This window comes from Ceratotherium simum, chromosome 6, assembly GCF_057802395.1.
Source record: "Ceratotherium simum simum isolate JZ-2026a chromosome 6, ASM5780239v1, whole genome shotgun sequence".
Taxonomy (NCBI): Eukaryota; Metazoa; Chordata; class Mammalia; order Perissodactyla; family Rhinocerotidae; genus Ceratotherium; species Ceratotherium simum.
In genome coordinates, this window is record NC_141905.1 from 53,169,725 (window position 1) to 53,194,249 (window position 24,525).

A 24,525-nucleotide genomic window follows, 5' to 3' on the forward strand; every position below is an offset into this window, starting at 1 on the left:
GTAACTTGGATAGGTTTTTTTAAATGTTCATAATTGCTATACTGTTTTTGGTCAGGGATTTTAAGAAATTTGAAAAGTCCGGAGTTCTGCAAGATAAAACAAGGAAATAGGCTTCTTTTGGAATATAGTAGTTAAGTCCTGGTTAGCCATGTTTCTTCCGCTGATTTTGTGAACTACTAGGCAAGTGTTTTAAGTACTGTCTGATAGCCTCAATACAGGAAATAAAATGAAGGAAAGACTGCTTTCCTCCATCACTTATTTTGCTATTTATCAGTATGCTTATTGATCCTGCAAAGTACCTTTTGGGATTTATTGGTAATATATAATAGAGTCTGATTGTCATAGTTTAGACTTGTACTTTTTTTCCTTCCTTAGCAAGATTGATCATATGTGTTGGAATTGTTAAAGAAGAGGCATTTAATGTATTTAATAATGTTTATGAGGGGAAATAGCACAGTTGTACCTTTAAAACCTGTTAAGTTAGTCTTGAGTTATTGGCCTCTGGGATGGCTCATTGTTAACAGCCTTGGATTAACTGTGGTATTATTTCTACATGTGGGTCCTAGCTCATTTAATGTTAGGCATCAAGAAGGGTACCTTGTTGAGTAAGATCATGAATCAAGACTTTAACTGTTCTTAATTTATACTAGGATATTACCACCTCTAAATTTAGAGGTGTTATCTTGAAGTGTGTGTTGAATATAGGACTGCATTGGTATTGAGCTTTGTGATATATACAAAGTATTTCAGTGACTTATTGAGATTTTGACAATTCTTGTTATTTTTATGGGTATCTTTTATTTTAAATGATTTTCATAAAATACTGAAGAAAATTCTTTGTATTCCTTTTTTAAAACGTTCTTTTGTGGGGCCGGCCCGGTGGCGTAGCGGTTAAGTGCGCACGCTCTGCTGCGGCAGCTCCAGGTTTGCAGGTTCAGATCCCGGGCGCGCACTGACGCACTGCTTGTCAAGCCATGCTGTGGTGGCGTCTCATATAAAGTAGAGGAAGATGGGCACGGATGTTAGCCCAAGGCCAATCTTCCTCAGCAAAAAGAGGAGGATTGGCATCGAAGGTTAGCTCAGGGCTGGTCTTCCTCACACACACAAAAAAAACTTGCTTTTGTATTTTTTTTTGGTATACAAACCTACCAAAAAACAGTATTTAAAAATAAGCCTCTGGGCCGGCCCCGTGGCTTAGCAGTTAAGTGCGCGCGCTCCGCTGCTGGCGGCCCGGGTTCGGATCCCGGGCGCGCACTGACGCACCGCTTCTCCGGCCATGCTGAGGCCACGTCCCACATACATCAACTAGAAGGATGTGCAGCTATGACATACAACTATCTACTGGGGCTTTGGGAGGAAAAATAAATAAATAAATAAAATCTTTAGAAATAAGCCTCTATATTGAATTTTAAAATTAACCTCTGTGCTATTTTGTACTTATTTTTTTCAATTCAGTATCCCTAAAAATAAATATTAGATTTTATTAGCCCTTACTAGAAGAATTTTCACTTTGTTGATCCCCTTTCACTCTGTAGGTTTGGATGGAATTGTTGAGCAAGGCTTCAGTTCAGTATGTGGTAGCAGCTGCTTGTCCATGGATGGGTGCTTGGCTTTGCTTAATGATGCAGCCTTCTCATTTACCTATTGATATAAATATGCTGCTGGAAGTAAAAGCTAGAGCCAAGGTAAGTGTAGAGGGACATAATGTATTTGTATGTTCAGCTCATAATTATTAATATGGTAACCATATAAGAAATCTGTATTGCTTTATTATAAGTGTGATTTCATTAATTTAACATAAGGAGAAGTTATTTTATTAGGACCTTGACAAAAGGCATAGTAATTTTTATCTATTAAAACTTGTGAAAAGAACTGTATTTTACTGGAATTAGAACAAATAAGAGTATTTTTGATGTTACCTATTAAATTTTAATGATTAATCTTTATTATTTTTTTTCCTCCTTCCCTCTAGGAAAAAACTTGTGGTAAGGTGCGTCAAGGTCAAAGCCAGAGTAAAGAAGTACTTCAGGAGTACATTGCAGGTGCAGACACTATCATGGAAGACCCCGCTACCAGGGATTTTGTGGTTATGCGGGCCAGAATGATGGCAGCCAAGTGAGTATACATAAATTCAAAAGTCATTTAACCAAAGATTCCTCTGATATGTCTGTCAGTCTTTCCTCCATCACACTAGTTACAGAGTAAGAAAAAATTAAAGTATAAGAAAACATTTTTAATTTTTTTTAAGTTCTAAGTAAGATTTATATCTTTTTATGAAGATATGATAGGAGTTATGTCTTCCATGGGAAAAGTTATAGCTCTAATAGGGTAAACTTCAAGTAGTTTCTATAGTAACTTCTTTTTTCTACCCCTTAGGTTGTTAGGAGCACTTTGTTGCTGTATTTGTGATCCAGGTATAAATGTGGTAACCCAAGAAATTAAACCAGCTGAATCCCTTGGCCAGTTACTACTCTTCCATTTGAACTCCAAATCTGCCTTACAGAGATTTAGTGTTGCTTTGGTAACCTGTGAATGGGCTGCTTTACAAAAGGTAAGATTTTGCCCCAAAAGTAATGAAGACACATTAAGTAAACCAATTTCCATTAGCTGTTAGGATTATTTTCATTATATTTTACAAACAGAAAAGTGAAAATTTTCTCTGTATAAAAATCCAACAGTTATGGAAAAGTATTCCAAATTATATTGAAACATTGTTTCTGACCTCTTTGCCTTTAACCCCACACTATTTTCTTAGAACCCTCAGTCTTGTACCTGAGACTACTAGCTATGCTCATACTTAATATTTGCTTTTGGTCCTACAATCTGTTAAGAAATGTCCCTCCTAAAAAAACGTGTGTATATGGAGACAGTCCAGAACTGTTGGTCATTCATTCCTCTATAGTATCTCTCTCAGGTATCACTGAAAACTACAAAGGCAAGAGGCTTTGAGTAATAGAGATCCATATGCATGAGTAGTAGCAAGGGCAGAATTTTTAGTCACGGTAGGAATAAAATCTCCACATTTAAACCAAAATCTTCATGTTTCCAAATAAGCCATTCCCTTACAGCCCTTTAACTTTTAACGTCTAGTAAGATGTATGATTTTGTGTAAGACTTGCTTCTGTAAAGCCAAGAAACTCCCTGCTGGTTTTGTTTATTCCATTGACTGGAATTCTGGAAATTTAACTGTCTGCACTTGCTGTGAGAGTTGCTTGTTACTGCCTCTTAGCAGTTTGTCAAAGCTGTGTCTAAAAGTAATTGAGCCATGCTCTATTGCAACTGAGATCCCAGCTTTGCCTCTGGAAAGAAGCAAGGCTCATCTGTTTTTAGGCAGGACTCGATGTGCTGGAGAGGCAGTGATGCTGTGTTTTTGTGCCTCTCAGACTCAGCAGCAAGTGTTGACAGTTCGGTTTCTGGACCCTCACAGAGCTTCTCTGGACTTACTCTGTGAAGCCCAGGCTGATCACCCAGATCCCACAGAACCCCTCATGGCTCACCACTGAGGCCATTCCCCCTCTGGTTGGGCAGGCAGCAACCAGAGAGAGTGGGAAGGGTTAGTTAAATTTGGGGGCAGGTGAGTAGCTTTTAAATTATATATCCATTTCTACAGTATGGCATGTGAAGCTGTGGGTTCAACTGTTAAGAAATCTAATAATGAGTTTTTAAATAACATTTTTAGTGCATGCTAAGTGTTCTTTTCTGACTGATTTCTTTTTACAGTTACATATTTTTAAATCTGTGCTATATATATGTAAACTTGGAATAAATTAAAGTAAGACTAGTTAGGTGGAAAATTTGATGGAATTGTAATAGTTCCATTTGCATGTTCTGTAGTCATTCATATTAAAATTTTAGAGTAGTTTGGGTGTGATACCTTTTCTCTGTGCAACTAACGATGTTGTTCTGGGAGATAAAAGATAGATTCAAAATCAATAGGAATTTAGAACTTGGTAGTTTGCAAGTGAAGATTTATGTATCTCTAGAATTATGTTTATATATTTGCCCTGAATATTTGTTATCTGTTATATTTTAGGAGTGTAAAGCTGTTACCCTAGCTGTGCAGCCACGTTTACTTGATATCCTTTCAGAACATTTGTATTATGATGAAATTGCCGTTCCATTCACACGAATGCAGAACGAGTGTAAACAGCTTATTTCATCATTAGCTGATGCACATATTGATATTGGTAATAGAGTAAACAACAATGTTTTTACAATAGATCAAGCTAATGAGCTGGTAAGTAAAGAATTAACTTTCTTAATTTTAGATAGAGCATGAAATAAAGATTAGAAATTTGTCATGTCATGTTTACCACAAAAACACTAATTTGTTGAATCTATTTTTGGCTTGGTAGCCTGTCATCCCTACCCTTTAGAAGGGTTATTTCATTGTATTGACTTTTCTTGAAGTAAGAGGATGGGGAAGGAAAATTTTTTTTCTTTTTTTTTTTTAACCTCAGAATCTAACAAACCAGTGCACCTGTATTAGAAAAAGCTGTTACAGTTTTCGTCATTTTTTCAGTCTTGCTTAAGACTGGCAGAGTACAGTTTTAACTGTTTCTATACATTCCTATTTCTCCTCCCCCCTCCCAACTCATGAAAATATTCAACCATAAAGAAAAGGTAAGAGAATTACACAATGAACATTCATATACCCACCAACTAGATTCCACAGTTAACATTTTACTAAATTTTCTTTATCACATATATATGCAACTGTCTACCCCTCTATCCAACCATCAATTCATCTTATTTTTTAATGCATTTCTAAGTTGCAGATATCAGTATACTTCAGCATAGGTATATCATTAAAATTCAATATTTGATTTTTTTTTCCTTCTTTTATGAAGTGCACAAATCTTAAATGGACCATTTGATTAATTTTAACAGACGCATACACCTATGAAACCCAAACCCCTATCAAGATACGGACAGTACCATCACCACTTCCCAGTCAATCTCTGTCCCTCCTTGCCCTCAAGTAACCATTATTCTGATTTTTTCCTCCACCGTGAATTACTTTTACCTGTTCTGGAATTTCATATAAATTCTGGAATTTCATATAAATGGAATCATACACTCTGTGCTGTTTTGGTGTAAGGATTTTTTTCAGCATGATGTTTTTTAAATTCATCCATGTTATATTTATAATAACGCAGCAATAAAAAAGAATGAATTTTCTTCCATTGTATAAATATACCACAGCTAGTTTAAGCCTTTCTCCTGTTGATAAACACTTGGGCTGTTCCAAGTTTTTGGCTATTACAAACAAAGCTGCAATAAACATTCTTGTACAAGTCTTTTTATAGACATATATTTTCATTTCCCTTGGGTAAATACATAGGAATGGAATTGCTGGGTCATAGGGTAGGTGTTTGTTTAGTTTTATAAAAAATTGCAGACCTTTTCTCAAAGTGTCTGTATCATTTTACCTTCTAACCAACAATATGTGAGAGTTCTGATTGCTCCACATCATCACCAACATTTGGTGTGGTTACTCCTTTTAATTTTAGCCATTCTGGTGGTTTATGATAGTGTCCTTGTGGTTTTAATTTGCATTTCCTTGATGACTAACATGTTCAATGCTTTTTATGTTTTATTGGCCATTTGTATATCTTCCTTTCTGAAATGTCTGTTCAAATCTTTTGTCTATTTTTAATTAGATTATGTTTTTGTTATTGAGTTGTAGGAGTTCTTTATATATCCTGATGCCAATCCTTTGTCAGATAGATGCTTTCCAAATATTTTCTCTCACTGTGTGGCTTGCCTTTTCATTTTCTTAATGAGGTCTTTGGATGAGCAGATATTTTTAATTTTGATGAAGTCTATTGTTTTCTTTTATGGTTATTGTGCTCCGTAACCTATCTAAGGTACCTTTTCTTATCTCCAAGTGGCAAAGGTATTCACATATATTTTCTTCTAAAACTTTGTAGTTTTAGCTTTTGTATTTAGATTTATCATGCATATTGAATTAATGTTTATGTACAGTGTGAAATCAGTTGAAGTATAAGTTGTAGGTCTGTACTAGGCTCTATTTGTTCAATCTATTTGTCTCTCCATATGCCAGCACCAATGTCTTGATTACTGTACTTAGTAATAATGTACTTAGTAAATACTTAGCTTTGTACTTAGTACTTGAGGTTAGGCAGTATAAATGAGTTCTTCCTTATTTGAGCCGCTTCACTTGTGTTGGTCCCTGTGAAATAGCAGTCTTCATTTCTTATCCCACTTTCTAGTTAAAAAATACAGTAGTTGAAATTTTTTTGTTCTCACCTGTGAAAGAAAGCTAAAATTGCTGCTATTTTTTTCTGAGTTGTTCTTTTGTAAAGTTGTTGTTTTCTAATTGTTGTTGTTCTATTATTTCTCGTTTTCACTTCTCCTCCCCCTTTTTTGCCTGCCTGGAATGACATCTCAAATTTCTATATGGTCTGGGTCCCCTTCCTGCTATTTCTGGTAACATTTTTTTTGTGTGTGTGTGAGGAAGATCAGCCCTGAGCTAACATCCAATGCCAATCCTCCTCTTTTTTGCTGAGGAAGATTGGCCCTGGGCTAACATCCGTGCCCATCTTCCTCTGCTTTATATGGGACGCTGCCACAGCATGGCTTGACAAGCCGTGCTGTGCCTGGGATCCGAACCTGCAAACCCCGGGCTGCCGAAGCAGGGTGCACGTACTTAACCACTGCGCCACCAGGCCAGCTCCACAACGTTTCTTTTTAAAGCTATCAAATGGCCTCTTCTTCAGACTTTTCATATTCAAACTTTTTACTCCCCAATGAAACTACTGTTCTATTTCATCAACTTTATTAGTCCAGTGGTTTTGATCTGGGATATCAGAGTCTCTGGAAGAGAGTATTTGAGGGAAGGGCAATTTTTAAAGGTTAGTCTTGGCCTTGGCTAAGAGCCACTGCCTTTTGTATCTTTCATTGAATCCCTATTTTTCTCATACTTGCCAAATACAGGCATTTCCCTAAGGTCTTTCTTTGTCTCTCATCATTCTCACAGTTTAGTTCTTATCCATGTGCTATGCTATCTTCTCTTGATCTTTTATGTTCTTCTATTAGGCATTTTTACTTGGATATCTTACTGTCACTTCAAACTTAACCAAAACTGGAATTTCTTTTTTTTTTTTAACAGAAAAGTGCCCTTTTTATGCACAGTCACAAATCTTAATATTTCCTTTCACAAAGTCTCATATGTTTATCCTGTCTCTGTTTCCATTGCCACAACCCAGTGAAAGGCCTTAGTACATTATGACTAGGTCCTGACTCATCTCTAAGGCTCCAGGCAGTCTCTGGTCCATTTTGTCCTGCATGCTGTACCAGACTAGTAAAGTCCTTTAGTGCCAGCCTGAATATATCCCTCCCCTGCTTAAAAACATTTTTTTCCCCCTTGATTTTAGTTTTTTCTTTCTTACTTTCAACATCATCTCTAAATTCCTCATTTCTTTTCTCATTATTTCTCAAACTTCTTCCACTTAAGCCTGGTTTGCTTTCCTCTTGCAGAAGTACATCATGCTCACTCACTCTCTGGGCCTCACTCATTCTGTGTTAGAACTCCTGTTTCCTTTGCCAAGAATTCTCTACCCTCAACCCTCTATTCTCATCCCAAGTTCATCTCTTGACATTCCTCCATCTGTACCTTGTGCTCAGGCTATGGTAAGCTGTTTTCAGTTCCTTGGACAATGCCTTGCTTTCCATTCCCTACCTCACTCTTTGCCAAGATGCCCCTACAACTTCTGATTTAGGCGTTCTTAAAAAACCCAGCACAAGTAATAACTTCCTGGCAAGCCTCCACTAATTTTGTTACCTAAGAAGAGTTAAGCAACCCATGTGTTCCCACAGCAACTTGCACTTACCTCAGTTATATGTTACATTGTCTTAATTGTTTACTTATATATCTGTCTCCCACATCAGTTTCTGCATTTTTTGAATGTATAAAAACACTGATCTTACTCATCTTTTAGTATTAATAAATATATGTTGAATGAATGAATGAATTTGGGGTAATCAGAAAGCTTTTTCTGACCTGCCTAGAATCATTTAAAATTGACAGAAGCATAGTGTACTTAGGACAATGGTTTTAAACTTTTAGCAGTGAAACCCTGTTTCAAATAAATCTTATGCAGAACTCAAATAAAACAGACAAAGCAAAGTGGAATGTGTAAGCTAGAAGTGGTATGTGTTCATGTTCCTTTGTAGTGAGCAGATTGACATAGTCAAGCAGATACAGCTCAATTTAAAGTCTTTGGTATTTTATAATGGTAAAAGAAGATCTTATTTGTGTGCCTATTTTGTTTTTCATAATAAGAGGCCAGCATTATTTGTCCATAATGGAATCGTTCATTTCTAAGCCTGAAAAATTAGATTCTCCATTAAAAAAAGTTAGGTTCTTCAGTGTTTCAGGCTTTTCTGACCAGTATTGATCAGACGGATCTATTTATGGAGGCTTTTTGTGATTGCAGTTACCTATCAAACAAGAAGACTATTTTAGCTATGTAAGCCATCACACAATCTTTAGACAGTAATTTAAAAAACATGCTCACAGAAAAACTTGTACATAAATGTTCACAGTAACATTATTCATAATAGCTAAGAGGTAGAAACAACCCAGACGTTCATCTGCTAATGAATGGATAAATCCAATGTGGTATATCCATATGGTGGGATATTATTTGGCAAAAAAAGGGAATGCAATACTGATACATGCTGCAGCATCAATGAACTTTAAAAGCATTATGTTAAATGAAAGAAAACCAGTCACAAAAGATTACATATTTTATTAGTCCATTCATATGAAATGTCCAGAATCGGCAAATCTATAAAGATAGAAAGTAAATAAATCGTTGCGTAGGGCAGGGAAGAAATGAGGAATGATTGCCAATTGGTATGAGTTTTATTTTGGGGATGAGGAGGACGTTCTAAAATTGTAATGGTTGCACAACTCTGTGAATATAATAAAAACCATTGAATTGAACACTTTAAATGGGTGTATTGTATGTGAATTATATGTCAATAAAGTTGTTTAAAAAGTTGTATTGAACAGTCTTTTAATGGGATTTGTAAAGTAGTCTGATGCCATAGGCTTATAGGCTTTAAGCAGGTCTTGGTAATGGAAGAATTAATGATTACTGCACCATTTTCTTTTTTTCCCCCCTCCTATTACCTGGGCATTTTCACCAGAAGGGAGGTCAAAGCAAAAAATGAAAATAATCCAGTTAGAAACACTTAGCCAGAGCTACCCTAAAAGTTTTTGAGTTAAGAATATTTTTCCCTAAAAGGAAGTTTATGAGTTTTGGTATTCCTTAATTAACAGTTCGTTTCTATTTGCTTATAGCTTTCTCATTTCACCAAAGTACTATGGGGGTGTTGAGTGTTTAAGTTTCTCTCAAACTTATTAAATATATTTAAAAGATAGGTCATTTTGTTCTTCTCAAGAGACTGTGTCTTAAAGAATACAGTGCTAATGTTAAATTAAGTCAAATTAAAATCAAGTTTATTGGGAGGTTTTAGACATTTATTTAGTTTACTGAATCTAAAATAATACTACGTATTGTGAAACTTAAAATTAATACAGAAAAGCTTGCTGTCTGCCCTTTAGGAATTTGTAGACTATTTGGGATTGATGTCATTAATAATTTTTAATTTCTCTTTTTTAATAGGTCACTACTGTTTTTAATGAAGTTACATCATCTTTCAATTTAAATCCTCAAGTGTTACAGCAGTTAGATAGTAAACGACAGCAGGTCCAAATGACAGTTACAGAGACCAACCAGGAGTGGCAAGTGTTGCAGTTGAGAGTGCATACTTTTGCTGCATGTGCAGTTGTGAGCTTGCAGCAGCTTCCGGAGAAATTAAATCCTATCATAAAACCATTAATGGAGACAATTAAAAAAGAAGAGAATACACTAGTGCAAAACTATGCGGCTCAGTGCATAGCCAAACTACTTCATCAGTGCACAACAAGAACGCCCTGTCCCAATTCCAAAATTATTAAGAACCTCTGTAGCTCACTTTGTGTGGACCCGTATCTAACTCCTTGTGTCACATGTCCAGTACCAACACAGAGTGGCCAGGAAAATTCTAAAGGTATATATCTAAACTTTTATTTTCATTTACTTATAGGTATAATTTAAGCACAAATCTACTTTATGTTAGAGCTTTTTCCCATTTTGAGAGAATTTGCACATATTGCTAGTCAAATCACATCCCTCTAAACTCAAATAAACTATTCATAAAAGACCTGATATCTCATATAAGATGACTGAAATCTATGAGACAGGTGTTAACCCTCACCTTCTCTTTTAAGACCATCATTGTAGGGTTTACTGTTAACTGGGCTAGAAAACTTAATTGTATCAAATGTTAAATGAAAGTTCTTCCTATAAAAGTGGTTTCTCTAATTCAGTGCATGTCTTATGAGAGAAGCGAACTTTCTTTTTTTTTTTTTTTAATAATTTTATTTATTTATTTTTTCCCCCAAAGCCCCAGTAGATAGTTGTATGTCATAGCTACACATCCTTCTAGTTGCTGTATGTGGGACGCGGCCTCAGCATGGCCGGACAAGCGGTATGTCGGTGCGCGCCTGGGATCCTAACCCTGGGCCGCCAGCAGCGGAGCGTGCGCACTTAACCACTAAGCCACGGGGCTGGCCAAACTTTCTTACCTTTAGCAAATAATGCTTAACTATTCTGTTTTCATCTGGAGAATTTATATGGAAAATAAGAACTGCTCTCTCTGTAGGCTAGTCTCAAGGACCAGTGTTTCTTCACATGCCTTAGTCCTGTATGATTTATTTGTTAATAAGATTTTGGAAAAGCAAATTATTCAAAATGTGATAGATTTACGGCTTTGGTGCAATATAGGTCTTCAAAAAATGCGAATAAACTGGAAGAGGAAAGTGCACATTTTGAATATCAACATCTAAAAAATGTAATAGAGTGATTCCTGCCCCCCCCCCCCCAATGCTATGTGAGGCGGCAATATTTTGCAGTGGTCAGTATTTCTGAATTCATGGTGACTATGGACATTTCTTTTAGAGAGAACTTGCTTGCAATATTTTTTAATGTTTCTTTTTATGCCTAGAAACAATCATTTATTTTTTAAAAATTAATGTACTTTAACTGAAGGCACGGTCATTCTTGCATGTGATATTTCTTACTCTTAACATGATTTTACAACTTTGATTATATTAAGTATGGTCCTATGAAAATATCAAAACATTTAACTTAATGTTATAAATTATTGACTATTTTGTTACCATTTCATTGTCTAAAGAAAATGTCATAGGCCTATAAAAATTGAGGCTTAAAAGATGTAGTTTTAAAATATGTTGTATCTCTTGGAGCAGAAAGCATTTGGTCACCTATATTATGCTTAAAAGTTTATTTAATTTTTTCCTTATTAGGATCCAACTCTGAAAAAGATGGAATGCACCATACTGTCACCAAGCTCAGAGGTATAATTACACTCTATAGGCATCAGAAAGCTGCTTTTGCTATCACAAGTAGGCGAGGTCCTACCCCCAAAGCAGTAAAAGCTCAAATAGCAGATCTTCCTGCAGGAAGTAGTGGAAATATCCTTGTTGAACTTGATGAGGTAAATAGTTTTTTTCTTGGAATACTCTGATTTTTTAAACAACTGTCTTATAGAATGAGAGCTAAATTGTCATATCAGCTTCCAGAATTGTATTTTTATATTTTTAAGTGAAAGACCTGGATTAATAACCTTTTGGAGTACTCCAACAATGTGATCCAGAAAAACTGCAAACTTCGAAGATTTCTCATGCCTTTTGTAATTTTTACCAGCTTAACTTTGATTATCTTCCTAGGCAAGAAACCATACAAGCTACATAAGTCATTCATAAATATAAACTAATTCACTCCTGTAGCAGTGACTGCAGAGATATTATATAACAGTGAAAGCTAACTTTTCTCAATCCTATCCATACCAGGAATTACTGTTGATATTTGGAGGATAAGTTTGTAAGTGTCAAATAATTGTCACCTATCTGAATTTTAGTCACCCTGGAATTTATTAAATGTGTGATGTGAGGTAGGGATCTAAATTTATTTTCCATATGAACAGCCAGTTATCCCACTACTGAATCCTTTCCTCCCTGATTTATAATGCCACCTCTGTTATATATCATGCTTCATTTATGTGAGGATCTGTTTGGGCTTTCTGTTCTGTTTCATTGATCTGCTTGTTCTACAGTACAATCTTCTTTAAAGATGATAAAAAAAAGTGTTGGTTTTTGAAAATCTTACAGTCGCATTATTAATGGAATGAATGCTCTAGGTAGCTCTTTTGGTTGTAAGACATAGGAACTTACCTGAGTTCAGCAGTCAACTATCAGTACTGAAAGACATGTATTTAACATATTTCTGTAAAATATAGGCCTATTCTAAGTTTCTTTTTTTTAATCAAAATCTTAGCTCATTGTCTACATTTCTTTTTCGTTTTCTTTTTTTTTTTGAGGAGGAGCAGCCCTGAGCTAACATCTGCCAATCCTCCTCTTTTTGCTGAGGAAGACTGGCCACGGGCTAACATCCATGCCCACCTTCCTCCACTTTATATGGGATGCCGCCATGCATGGCTTGCCAAGCAGTGCGTCGGTGCGCGCCTGGGTTCCGAACTGGCGAAACCCGGGCCGCCGCAGCAGAGTGCGCACACTTAACTGCTTGCGCCACCGGGCCGGCCCCTACATTTCTTTTAAAATAGTGTATGAATGAAGGCTTTTTCACTAATTATATCCTTCCTATAATTTAATCAAAAATTCACTGTGATTTTGGTATTTAAACCTCTATGGTTTGCATTGCTCTTTCTCCACTTAAAAATAATTTTTAAAATATATATGTATCTTTCTGGGGGGATAGTTTTTTTGTATTTAATTATAATAAAATTACTGCTAAGTAAGAGGTTATTAATCTTGTGGTTAGATTAAATAGATGCCCTTGTTTTGTCCCTTAAGTGCATATAAATTAGGACAGGTCTTTTTATCTCCTTATCTTCTCTCTAGTTGGTAAGTTTCTTTGGGGTAGGGAGAAGAAGAAAAAGGCATGTCACTTAGGACCATCTCTGGAAACAGCACATATTATTTTATTCCTTATCCCTAACCCCAAAAAAGCATTTTACTTTATTTATTTTAATGTAATTATTGAAAAATGTTTATAGTTGTGATAACTATGTCCAATAATTGCTTAATTGGTTAACGGTAACACTACGAATTCTTAGATGGTGACTTTAAAATTCTCTTAATAAACTTTCAAGTGCATTGTACTTTTTCCTGAAATTCTCTTTTCACCTAACATTTAATTTTAGGCCCAGAAGCCTTACCTGGTACAACGGAGAGGAGCTGAATTTGCCTTGACAACTATAGTGAAGCATTTTGGTGATGAAATGGCAGTGAAGTTGCCACACCTCTGGGATGCTATGGTTGGTCCACTGAAGAATACAATTGACGTAAATAATTTTGGTGTGTACATATTTTTCTGAGTTGGGTTTTTTAACAAATTTCAGTGTCTATTCATTATATATATCCTTATAAAATAAAAATGCTTATACCTGTTTATCCCAGACCAGCTAGTAAGTTTTAAAATGGACGGTTGCTAAAAACATTTAATTTATTTTCATGTCATTTTGTATGTTTTTGCTTTTTATTTTTTGTATCACATATTTAGAAAGAGATATTTGAAATAGATCATTATTTTAAACTTCTTTAGTTGCTTTAAGCGTAGTGTCTCAGCACTTAAAGGCATGGCATTTAATTTTAGAAAGCAAAATAGACTTTCCCATGGTAGCTAGGGAGGTGCTAAAACTTTTTATGGGCTCTGGATTTTGAAAAATTATTTGCAAGGTGATGTGCACTTAAATCAATATATTTTAATAGATGGAAAGTCCCTCCTGGAAAAGGGAGATGGCCCTGCCCAAGAATTGGTGAATTCTCTGCAAGTTTTTGAAACAGCAGCAGCATCAATGGATTCTGAGCTTCATCCCTTGGTAACTAACTAATGCAAGTGTAGTTTTCTTCTAATAAAACAAGTGGTCTTATTAAAATAAGTCTTAAGGCCTGACAAATACAACTTTGATGTTATCCGTAGTAATTGCATTTTCTTTTACATGGTGTAACTAGAGTCCTTCTTTATTGACAGCACAACACTTGTGGTCTTTGAAACAGAACTTAGAATATAGGGCTGTGGGGTCAGGGCTCTGATGACATGGAAGCCAGGTATAAACAGGAAAGAAAACTGCAGCCCTCCCTATTCATCCATACCATCTTAATAATACAGCTACAAGAAAGGAAGAGCACGGGTATTCACACCTCTTCCCAAGATAAGTGTAAAGGTAGAAAGAAGTTACCTGCCTAAGATGAAACTAGTCAGTGGCAAAGATAGAACACTAGTTTGTGTCTTTTAACTATTAAAATATTTCTTACAAAAATTGGGACAGGGAGGAAGAAAATAGACTAGAGAATTAATTGTCTGATCTTTCTATAGAAGAAAGTATTATTCTTCCCATATAACTGCAATAGGAAGCTCTCTGCCCTTTATAGCATTGTGAAGGATGCTAGCTCCAATTCTCTATTCATATCTAACATAAAAGGCAGAATCTAGGAGAGAATAGAGAAGAATGATCTTTTTATGTTTATATAGTAATAAAGTATGTCCTTTTATGTGTTAAATTTCACTGATTTATCATTAGTAAAGAAGGACAGAATCTACTCGTATGCTGTTACCCTCCAGGATCAACAACATGCATTCAGCTGAGCTGTAAGGCTAGTCTATTGAGCAGGTATCTGGCTCTCATCAATATTAATCCTGGCGTTCTATGCAGCAGACATTTAATAATGGGATATGTCATGCTATTGTGATCATAATGCCTGTGGTAAGCCAGGAGGTTAAAGTGGAAAATACCTACCAAAGTAAGGTGCCTAGAACAAAATAGGATCACTCAACTCAGTGAATAAAAAGTATGTACCTAAACCTAAGCCAATACTACCAAATTTGGAGGGAACTGGTGATGTGTGGTGTCATTTTCCCAGCCTCAGGAGAATCTTGCAAGTGCCTTTATGATGTGTTCCCTGTTAATTTCGGAAAGAATTGAGTATTCCCTGATGCTCAGAGAGGATATTGAGCAGTGGAGAAGTTCTGCACCTTTTCTTTTTTAGAAGAGTTATATAGTAGTCCCCCCTTATCTGTGGGGGATACATTCCAGTGGATGCCTGAAATCATGGGTAGTACCGAACCCTATATATACTATGTTTTTTCCTGTATATACATATTTGAGGTGTGACAACAAAACTAGCATGAATTTTATAATGCTACTCAGAACAATTTTAAACTTATGAATTGTTTATTTCTGGAATTTTTCTATTTAATATTTTTGGACTATGGTTGACTACAGTAACTGAAACCACGGAAAGTGAAACTGTGGATAAGGAGGGACTACTGTAATACTGAGTTTGGATTTAGATTGACTTTTTTATTGAGGATGTTTTGACAATAACGTTTTGAGGTAGTCAGAGATATTCTTGAATTTAGTCACTTAGAATATTGAGAACCTCTGAGTATGGGCTTATTATAGTTATATTTTAAACAGTAGATTCCCTAATGAGTATTCTGATTGTCTTAAACTTTTTGTTTTTAGTTGGTACAGCATTTGCCTCATCTTTATATGTGCCTTCAGTACCCCAGCACTGCAGTGAGGCACATGGCTGCTCGTTGTGTTGGCGTCATGAGCAAAATAGCTACCATGGAAACAATGAATATTTTTTTGGAGAAGGTTCTTCCATGGCTGGGAGCAATTGATGACAATATCAAACAAGAGGGTGCAATTGAAGCACTTGCCTGTATCCTTTTTTATTTTGACAAACTATTCAGAAATTACATTCATTTTATTTAAGGATGACTAAAGTTGATTTGTTCGATTATGCACATAAATAGCCTGCCTTGTTCAAAAAGAAAACTACTTTTTTACATTTTATTTTGAAGTATTTTTGTATTACATTATAAGTACGTTACAAATATATTTACTTATGAAAATTTTCACACAGTTTGAAGAATAGCTATTAATTTTAAGAGATCTTTGTAATAGACAAAAATAATTTTATGTACTTGAACTGTATATTTAGTAACTGATGTTTATTTGGTTTATTATCAATGTTTTATTAATATTAATCAGATACTATGTAGGTATATTATAAACATTATGTTTCCAAAGTTTGTCATTACTTTGGTGGAAAATGACTAAATGTACTAATAACTAGAAATATACAAGGAAGCTCTTTGCTAAGGGTATGGCATCCACTGACATTCTTTAACTCGAAGTACCTGAAAGATATTTCTAAAAGCAAGAAAGATGGATGGCGATCAAATCAATAGAAACTCTGGTTCAGAAATGCTGAAGATTGCAGGAGGACTGAACTTACTGGGCCTGCTCTGTCCAGTTTATGGTTGTCAAGATCCTGGTGGGAAATTTGGAATTAATCTTTGAGTGACACTGAGTTGTGCTCCCTTGCTTGCAATGTAACTCATGTTATTTTGGTATTGGAATTCTAGAAACCTGTAGGAATTTCTCTCTGAAAAAAATCTTATTAGTAAAGCTTCCTTCAGCCTTTCTCAGAGAAAAAACATAATTTTATACTCCTAATCATGAGACAGTTACATAATGTTTACAAAGGAGCAGCAGTGTTTAAATGCTGTTATAATTGAATCAGAAACCTTGAGAGACAGTTTATTCTCTCATAATACAGAGGAGAAAATGAGGAACCATTTTAGAAGTTACGATCTTAGTGTGTCAGTTTGTATGCAAAAACATCTACCTCAGAACCATTTGGAAATTTCCTTAATAACTTACTCAGGTGTAATGGAACAACTGGATGTTGGTATTGTTCCATATATTGTGCTTTTAGTTGTGCCTGTGTTGGGAAGAATGAGTGATCAGACAGACAGTGTAAGATTCATGGCTACGCAGTGCTTTGCAACGCTAATTAGACTCATGCCACTTGAGGTAAGTTGAAGATATTTTGTTTATGGACTTAATGTTTTCTATAACTTCATCTGTAATAATTTTAACACTTTTTAAAGAACATATGAGGTTAAAAAAAGACATTTTGAGTATGTTTACATTACAAGCACTAAGAATTTCATACTTTAATGGGTAATTCTTTTCTTTAACACACAGGGTTTTAAGTAAACCTATGGTTCCTATAAGAATGATAATTCACTGATGCTATTCTAGAAATAGAATTTTTCCTAAGTATCCCTGGTAACATCTAGGTAAAGATTCTGTGGTGAAGTTTACATGAAAGGTAAATTTGAGAGATGGTAATTGAAAGTGTAAAAAGCAAATGAAGTCTCTGTGGGAGTATGGAGAAAGCAGACTAGATGGCTGAAGTTGGAGAATTTTGGAGTATGTTCATGGGATAGAATAATATATGTAACCAGTGCAGGAAATAGAAGTAGCTCGAAGCAGGGGAAGAGCCAGGACCCTGCCACCAAGCTGCTTAAAATATTTTGATGAGATTTTTGTAATTCAGGAAATAAGTAGATATGTAGTTCATCTATGATGTAGCATATATCAGTACTTCCTTTTTATGACTGAATAGTACTCCATTGTATGGACATACCTCATTTTGTTTATCCATTCACCAGTTGATAGACATTTGGGTTGTTAGCAGCTTTTGGCTATTACAGGTAATGCTACTATAAACATCCACTTATAAAAGTCTTTGTGTGGACGTAGCTTTTATTTTGTTTGAGCATATATATAGGAATGGAATTACTGGGTCATATGATATTTAACTTTTTAAGAAACTGCCAAACTGTTTTCCAAAGTAACTGTGCCATTTTATATTCCTACCAGCAAAGTATTATGAGTGTAAATTGGATAGCCTCTTTGAAAAAAAGTTTGGCTATATCTGATAAAGTTGAAGATTCCCATCCCAATGACGCAGCAAATCCATCCTAAATAATGTACCCTAGAGAAATTCAAACACATAAACCAAGACACAGCTTTAAGAAAATTTATTATAGCATTATTTATGGTAATCTAAAACCACTCAAATATTCATCATTGGTAAATATGTTAACTGTGGATTATTATACCGCAATAAGAATGAACAAAGTATAGACACATACAACAATATTAATGAATCTTTAACATAAGATTCAATTTTTATGAAGTTCAAAAATAGGCAAAAGTATATGGGATGCATACTTAGGTGATAAAGGTATAAAGAAAAATAGGAAGGAGATTGCCATGAAAGTCAGTAAAATGATTACCTCTTGGGGAAAGGAGAGTGGGTTATCACTGAGAAGGAGCATATGGGATCTTCTAGGATGATGGCAGGGCTATTTTTCTTGATCTGGTAATGGTTATAAAGGTCTTTGTTTTATAATTTATTCAACTGTACATTTGTTTATATATTTCTCTACATGAATATTTTATTCCACAGTAAAATAACCACCATGACAAAAAAAAATACTAGACTACTGTATCAAAAGACCCAAGTGTCATTTCCAGAATTGTTTCCATCCTCTAATTCCTAAGTCTTATTCATACCCTTTAACTCTTGGGCCTTGCATCATCTTATCTGTAAACGAAATTGGTTAAACTTAGTCCCCTTGGCCCTTTTCGAATCAGTGAGTGATGGGAAACTATCACCTGTTCTTTGAGCAAAGGAGTAGATGATGAAAGCAATGTTTTAGGAAAATTAGTCTAGTAGCTGAAAGCAGTGTCTTAGGAAAATCAGTTTAATAGTTGTTTGAATGTGGATTAAAATGGAAATGCCCCCCAAACAGAGCCCAGATCCACTGCAAGGTGATAAAGGGTCTAAACTATTTTTTTTTAAAAGGGAGAATAACAGTACTTGATAACAGATTGGCAGAGAAAAGAGATTTTAGACTTTAGAGATTGAGAAAAGATCTATTCCCTTTGATAGATGTAAAAATTACAAGAATGTGATACATATTTTGCTTCTGGCTGTGATAGAAAAACAGGGACCAGACTTATCCTCCCACCTTAACTAGAAAACCAGACAAGGTGAATCAAGCAATGGTTTTCAGATGTTGAACAACAGGCAGCACAGGACAGTGATTCATGACAGAACGAAAACAAACGAAGTACCCTAGCTTACTGCCTGGAGTGAGTTTCCAGGCCATGGGACAGGGAAGTGAAATCTAAACAGCCTAGCAGTCTTGCCAAGTTGAAGAGTCAGAGTTCAGAGTGCAGGGAGGACAAGATGGCTAGAATTTACAAGCAGAGTACCAGAGAGGAGGAAGCCGCACAGAGAGGAAGATCCAGAGGTCCACACAAGGGCAAGAGTATTCATCTGGGCATATGTTTGAGAATGTGTGTTTGAGACTGGGGAAAAAGATCATAGAAAGGAGTAGGTGGGACAATTCCTAGAGCTCATACAGGTCTAGGAATAGTTTGTGTTTCCTACCAAGCTAAGTCAAAAGACCTACCATATAGAGCATCGAGTACAGACCTAAGAAGTATAATGCCTGAGTAGTGGGGCCAAATTAGCCCTTGACAAAAGGCTGATTTGGACCCACTTTAACAAAGCTTAAAAGCAAGCCTTAAAAGGATCAAATTGATTTCAAGTAACTTAACTACATCCCAGAAAAAAAAACTAAAATATTCAAAAGAAAAAAATCCAGCACCCAATAATGTAAAACTTACGATGTTTAGCACCTGCCAGAAAATAACCAGGTATGAAATTACATCCAATAACCAGGAGAAAAGTCAGTCAATAGAAAGAAACCCTGAAGTGACCTAGATAATTGAATTAGTAGACAGGGACATTAAAATACACTCCATATGTTCAAGAAGGTAGAGGGAAGCATGAGTGTAATGAGGAGCAAAATGGAAGATATAAAAACAACCCAAATTGAACTTCTTGAGGGTGGATGGGGTTAATAGCAGATTGGACACTGCAAAAGAAAAGATTAGTGAGTTTGAAGACATAGCAATAGAAACAAGAATGTCATGCAAGTTCATTCCTGTTCTTCATCTTGATTTCCTCTGTTACACCTTCATAGGAAGAATTATGTACTTTTCTGAAATATATACTGTCAAGGATTCAAGGACTATCAACCACTGGTTTGACAGGAGCTCTAATTCCCTGCACTGTTGGTAACTCTTGCCGATTTTATAGGAATTGGAGAGAGGAAGATACTCACAGGAGGGGTTCCTGGCACTGAACCATATTTATGACTCTTGAGCTTAGGGTTTTATTGTTAGGAAATGGACCTCATTTATGGCTTTATATCTGGTTGTCATTTATTAAAAATTCCACGAGGATAAATGTTTGAAGATTTTGTTACCTCTTTGTAAAGCATTGTGCAGAAAGGCCTCATTTTGATGATTGTCATTATGGTATTAGACGTGTTAAAATGTTAGATTATATCTTACTAGATAAAGTTGTTAATTATGAAACCTATTTTCTTTTTTTTTGTGAGGAAGGTCAGCCCTGAGCTAACATCCGTGCTAATCTTCCTCTTTTTGCTGAGCAAGACCAGCTCTGAGCTAACATCTATTGCCAATCCTCCTCCTTTTTTTTTTTTTTTTTTACCCCCAAAGCCCCAGTAGATAGCTGTATGTCATAGTTGCACATCCTTCTAGTTGCTGTATGTGGGATGCAGCCTCAGCATGGCCAGAGAAGCGGTGCATCGGTGCACGCCCAGGATCTGAACCTGGGCCGCCAGTAGCGGAGCGCGCGCACTTAACCGCTAAGCCACGGGGCCTGCCCTGAAACCTTTTAAAAATATAACATGTGGTCATTTTTAAGACTCAGTGTACATACTTCACTCCTCTAATACTGTTTCTGGTGTTATATAGAGTACATATTTTAATTGAATTTAATTGAAATTCTGTTTCCAGAATTTTACATTTCTTAACTTTAGAGATAACCATAGGGCAGTAGTTCTCAAGCTTTTTGGTCTGAGGACCTCTTTACACTTAAAAATTGAAGACCCTAAAGAGCTTTTGTTTATCGTATTTCCTATAATAGAAATTAAAACTGAGAAATGTAAAAAGATTTATTCATTTAAATAATAAACCCAGTAGGTGTTACTATAAGTAACATTTTTTTTTTTTTGAGGAAGATCAGCCCTGAGCTAACGTCCATGCCAATCCTCCTCTTTTTTTCTTTTTTTTCCCTGAGGAAGACTGGCCCTGGGCTAACATCCGTGCCCATCTTCCTCCACTTTATGTGGGACGCCGCCACAGCATGGCCTGACAAGCGGTGCGTCGGTGCAAGCCCGGGATCCGAACCCAGGCCACCAGTAGTGGAGCGTGCGCACTTAACCAGTACACCGTGGGGCCGGCCCTTTTAAAGAGAATCTTTTTTGTGTGTGTGAGGAAGATCAGCCCTGAGCTAACATCCATGCCAATCCTCCTCCTTTTGCTGAGGAAGACTGGCCCTGGGCTAACATCTGTGCCCATCTTCCTCCACTTTATATGGGATGCCACCACAGCGTGGCCTGGCAAGCAGTGCCTCAGTGCGTGCCCGGGATCCGAACCTGGGCCGCCAGCAGTGGAACATGCGCACTTAACCGCTACACCACAGGGCCGTCCCCCATAAGTAACATTTTTTTAATGAAAAATAACCATTTTCTAAAACAAAAGTAAGTTTGTGAGAAGAGTGACATTGTTTGACATTTTTGCAAATCTCTTTTATGCCTGGCCTAATACTAGATAGCTGGATTCTTGTACTTGTTTGAGCATTCAGTCTTTTGCTACGTGTTGCTTGGGTTGAGGTATATGAAGAAAGTCCAGCCTCAGAGATAGGTAGTTGGAAAAGTGAGTAGTATTTCGACCACCTTTTCAAATAATTGTGGATATTCTTTTATCTGATAGCATACCAAAACTCAAAAAGAGAAAGTCTGTTAAATTTATGTGCAGTATAGACTCTAAAATCCTATCAGTGAATGTATAATCTGTCTTATATTAAAATTCATTAGTTTATCTTATACTTTTGAATAGATCTTCTACTCATACATGTTTTGTAAAATTATGCATTGGCCATTTGGAAAATACTAGGTCACTGAGTTATGCAAATCTTTTAAAGGTTGATAACGTTTCATCATACAATAGCAAAAACTCAGATTCATTAATATCACCAATGGAAAATTCTTTTTAAGTACTGGGAAGCCGTCAAGCCCACAGTACCAAGTTTCTCTCTTTTTTTTTTTTTTTTAAAGATTTTATTTATTTTATTTTTTCCCCCCAAAGCCCCAGTGGATAGTTGTATGTCGTAGCTGCACATCCTTCTAGTTGCTGTATGCGGGACTCGGCCTCAGGATGAACGGAGAAGTGGTGCCTCGATGCGCACCCGGGATCCGAACCCGGGCCACCAGCATCGCAGCGCGCGCACTTAACCACCAAGCCACAGGGCCGGCCCCCAAGTTTCTCTTGAAAGCTTGAATTTTATCATTGGCAACAAGTTATGTTAGTTGTTTTTCTTGAAGTGACAGATTTATTTTTGAGAAAATGTCAGGCAAATACTCAAGTCAGAATAACCATAGTTTGTCAGTCCGTTCAAGTAAAATGTTGTTCTATTAAAAAATGGCTAGGTCAGCTCACAATTTAAACAATCTCACAAGTGCTTTCCCTCAACATATTGTACTTGGATATGCAGCAGAAGTGCTTTATGTGTACGTCACGTTTTGTTGCACAGAATGTTAAAAAGATGTGCATTCAAGGGTTGAGTTTTAATAAAATTATTTTTACTGCTTCAAGGACATTCTTAAGTGAAACTATCTTTTAAAAAAATGCCGGGGGCGGGCCCCATGGCGTACTGGTTAAGTGCACGCGCTCTGCTGCTGGCGGCCCGGGTTCGGATGCTGGGCGCACACCAACGCACCACTTGTTAGGCCATGCTGTGGTGGCGTCACATATAAAAAAAAGTGGAGGAAGATGGGCATGGATGTTAGCTCAGGGCCAGTCTTCCTCAGCAAAAAAAAAGAGAAGGATTGGCATGGATGTTAGCTCAGGGCTGATCTTCCTCACAAAAAAACAAAAAATAATGCCGGTGCATGGCTGTGAGGAATACAGTGACTACCAGGCCATTTGGTGCTGTTGCCTTGATTCTTTCTGAGGCACAAGCAGTTTTCCCCACCATTACTTTTGCAGCATCAGTGCAGATGTTAACACACTGAAAAAGCAAACAGTGTCTTTCTTTTATTATGAAATATTTTGACGTCAATGACTTTTTGAAAAGGTCTTGGGGATCCTGAGGGGTCTGCAGACCACATTTTGAGAACCAATACCTTGGGGCATCATAACACTAAAATTGAGAAGCTCCAGTAACAGCATTTTACTTAAAATAATCTATAAAACTTTATTTGCCTCTTTATCAAATAATGTGTGGGGTGAGAAAAATTAAGTTGTAGCTGTGTTCTTTAAAATACCTCAGATGTGTTTAATTAGTAGTCTCATTATAGCACTTTTAATGCCTGTCAAATTCTTTAAACTTATTTGTCTTCCAGTCTTTAAAATTATATTATTTTTGAATTACTTTTTTCTCTGAATTTATATTTTGATAGGGCTTTAAATTATTTTATAATCTCAGGGTGAAAAAATTGTGAGTAAATAGTTTTAATACACTTTAAAAAATCATTTTAGGCAGGCATTCCAGACCCTCCAAATATGTCAGAAGAATTAATCCAATTGAAAGCCAAGGAGCGACACTTTTTGGAGCAATTGTTAGATGGGAAGAAATTAGAAAATTACAAAATTCCAGTACCAATCAATGCTGAACTCAGAAAATATCAGCAGGTAAAGTTTTATACTTATCTTGTAAATATAAATAGTGACTGTTCCTTTCGAGTGTACCTTGAAGAGTTTTTCAAATTGATTTAGTAAAATCTTAGGTTTAGTGTCTTATACCCATTTATTTCTCTTTTGCCTGTAAAATTAACAGATTTTTGATCTGTGCAAACATGTTTTTTACAAGAAAAAAATTTTTATGACCCGTTCACATTTATAATTTTTCTCTTTTTCCCAACCTTTCAGGATGGTGTGAACTGGTTAGCTTTTCTTAATAAGTATAAACTTCATGGAATTTTGTGTGATGACATGGGTTTAGGAAAAACTTTACAGTCCATCTGCATTCTAGCAGGAGATCATTGTCACAGGTAATTTAAAATGTTACTTTAAAAGAAGGCTTCCAGATGCTGAGAAATGTAAATAAGCTGGTTAATTTATTGTGTTTTGCTGTAAAGGGCCCAGGAATATGCAAGATCAAAATTGGCAGAATGTATGCCACTTCCTTCCTTGGTGGTGTGTCCACCAACATTAACAGGGCATTGGGTGGATGAAGTAGGTAAATTTTGCTCCAGAGAATATCTCAATCCATTGCACTATACTGGACCTCCTACTGAAAGAATAAGGTAAGATCTATACAACCAAAAAATGTTTGATCTTTTGCTTTAAGTAGTTTGGAAGAATTAAAATTTATTAAAAATAAATTCTAGTTAGTTTTTTTGGTTGTCAGACATAGAAACTTGTTTTAGAAAGGTG

The 24,525-nt window shown here is 36.0% G+C and overlaps 1 protein-coding gene across 1 annotated transcript in view; it reads left to right on the forward strand.

Moving 5' to 3' along the window:
* The window catches only part of BTAF1 (B-TFIID TATA-box binding protein associated factor 1), a 95,551-nt gene that overhangs the window by 51,381 nt on the left and 19,645 nt on the right, over nt 1-24,525 (forward strand). Inside the window, exons 16-28 of the mRNA XM_004427825.3 lie at nt 1,536-1,685; nt 1,973-2,115; nt 2,377-2,551; nt 4,034-4,237; nt 9,660-10,086; nt 11,405-11,595; nt 13,321-13,474; nt 13,889-13,998; nt 15,646-15,847; nt 16,859-17,007; nt 23,629-23,781; nt 24,019-24,140; nt 24,228-24,395. Coding sequence (XP_004427882.1) covers nt 1,536-1,685; nt 1,973-2,115; nt 2,377-2,551; nt 4,034-4,237; nt 9,660-10,086; nt 11,405-11,595; nt 13,321-13,474; nt 13,889-13,998; nt 15,646-15,847; nt 16,859-17,007; nt 23,629-23,781; nt 24,019-24,140; nt 24,228-24,395 — 2,348 coding nt within the window. The remainder of the gene's footprint in view (nt 1-1,535; nt 1,686-1,972; nt 2,116-2,376; nt 2,552-4,033; nt 4,238-9,659; nt 10,087-11,404; nt 11,596-13,320; nt 13,475-13,888; nt 13,999-15,645; nt 15,848-16,858; nt 17,008-23,628; nt 23,782-24,018; nt 24,141-24,227; nt 24,396-24,525) is intronic.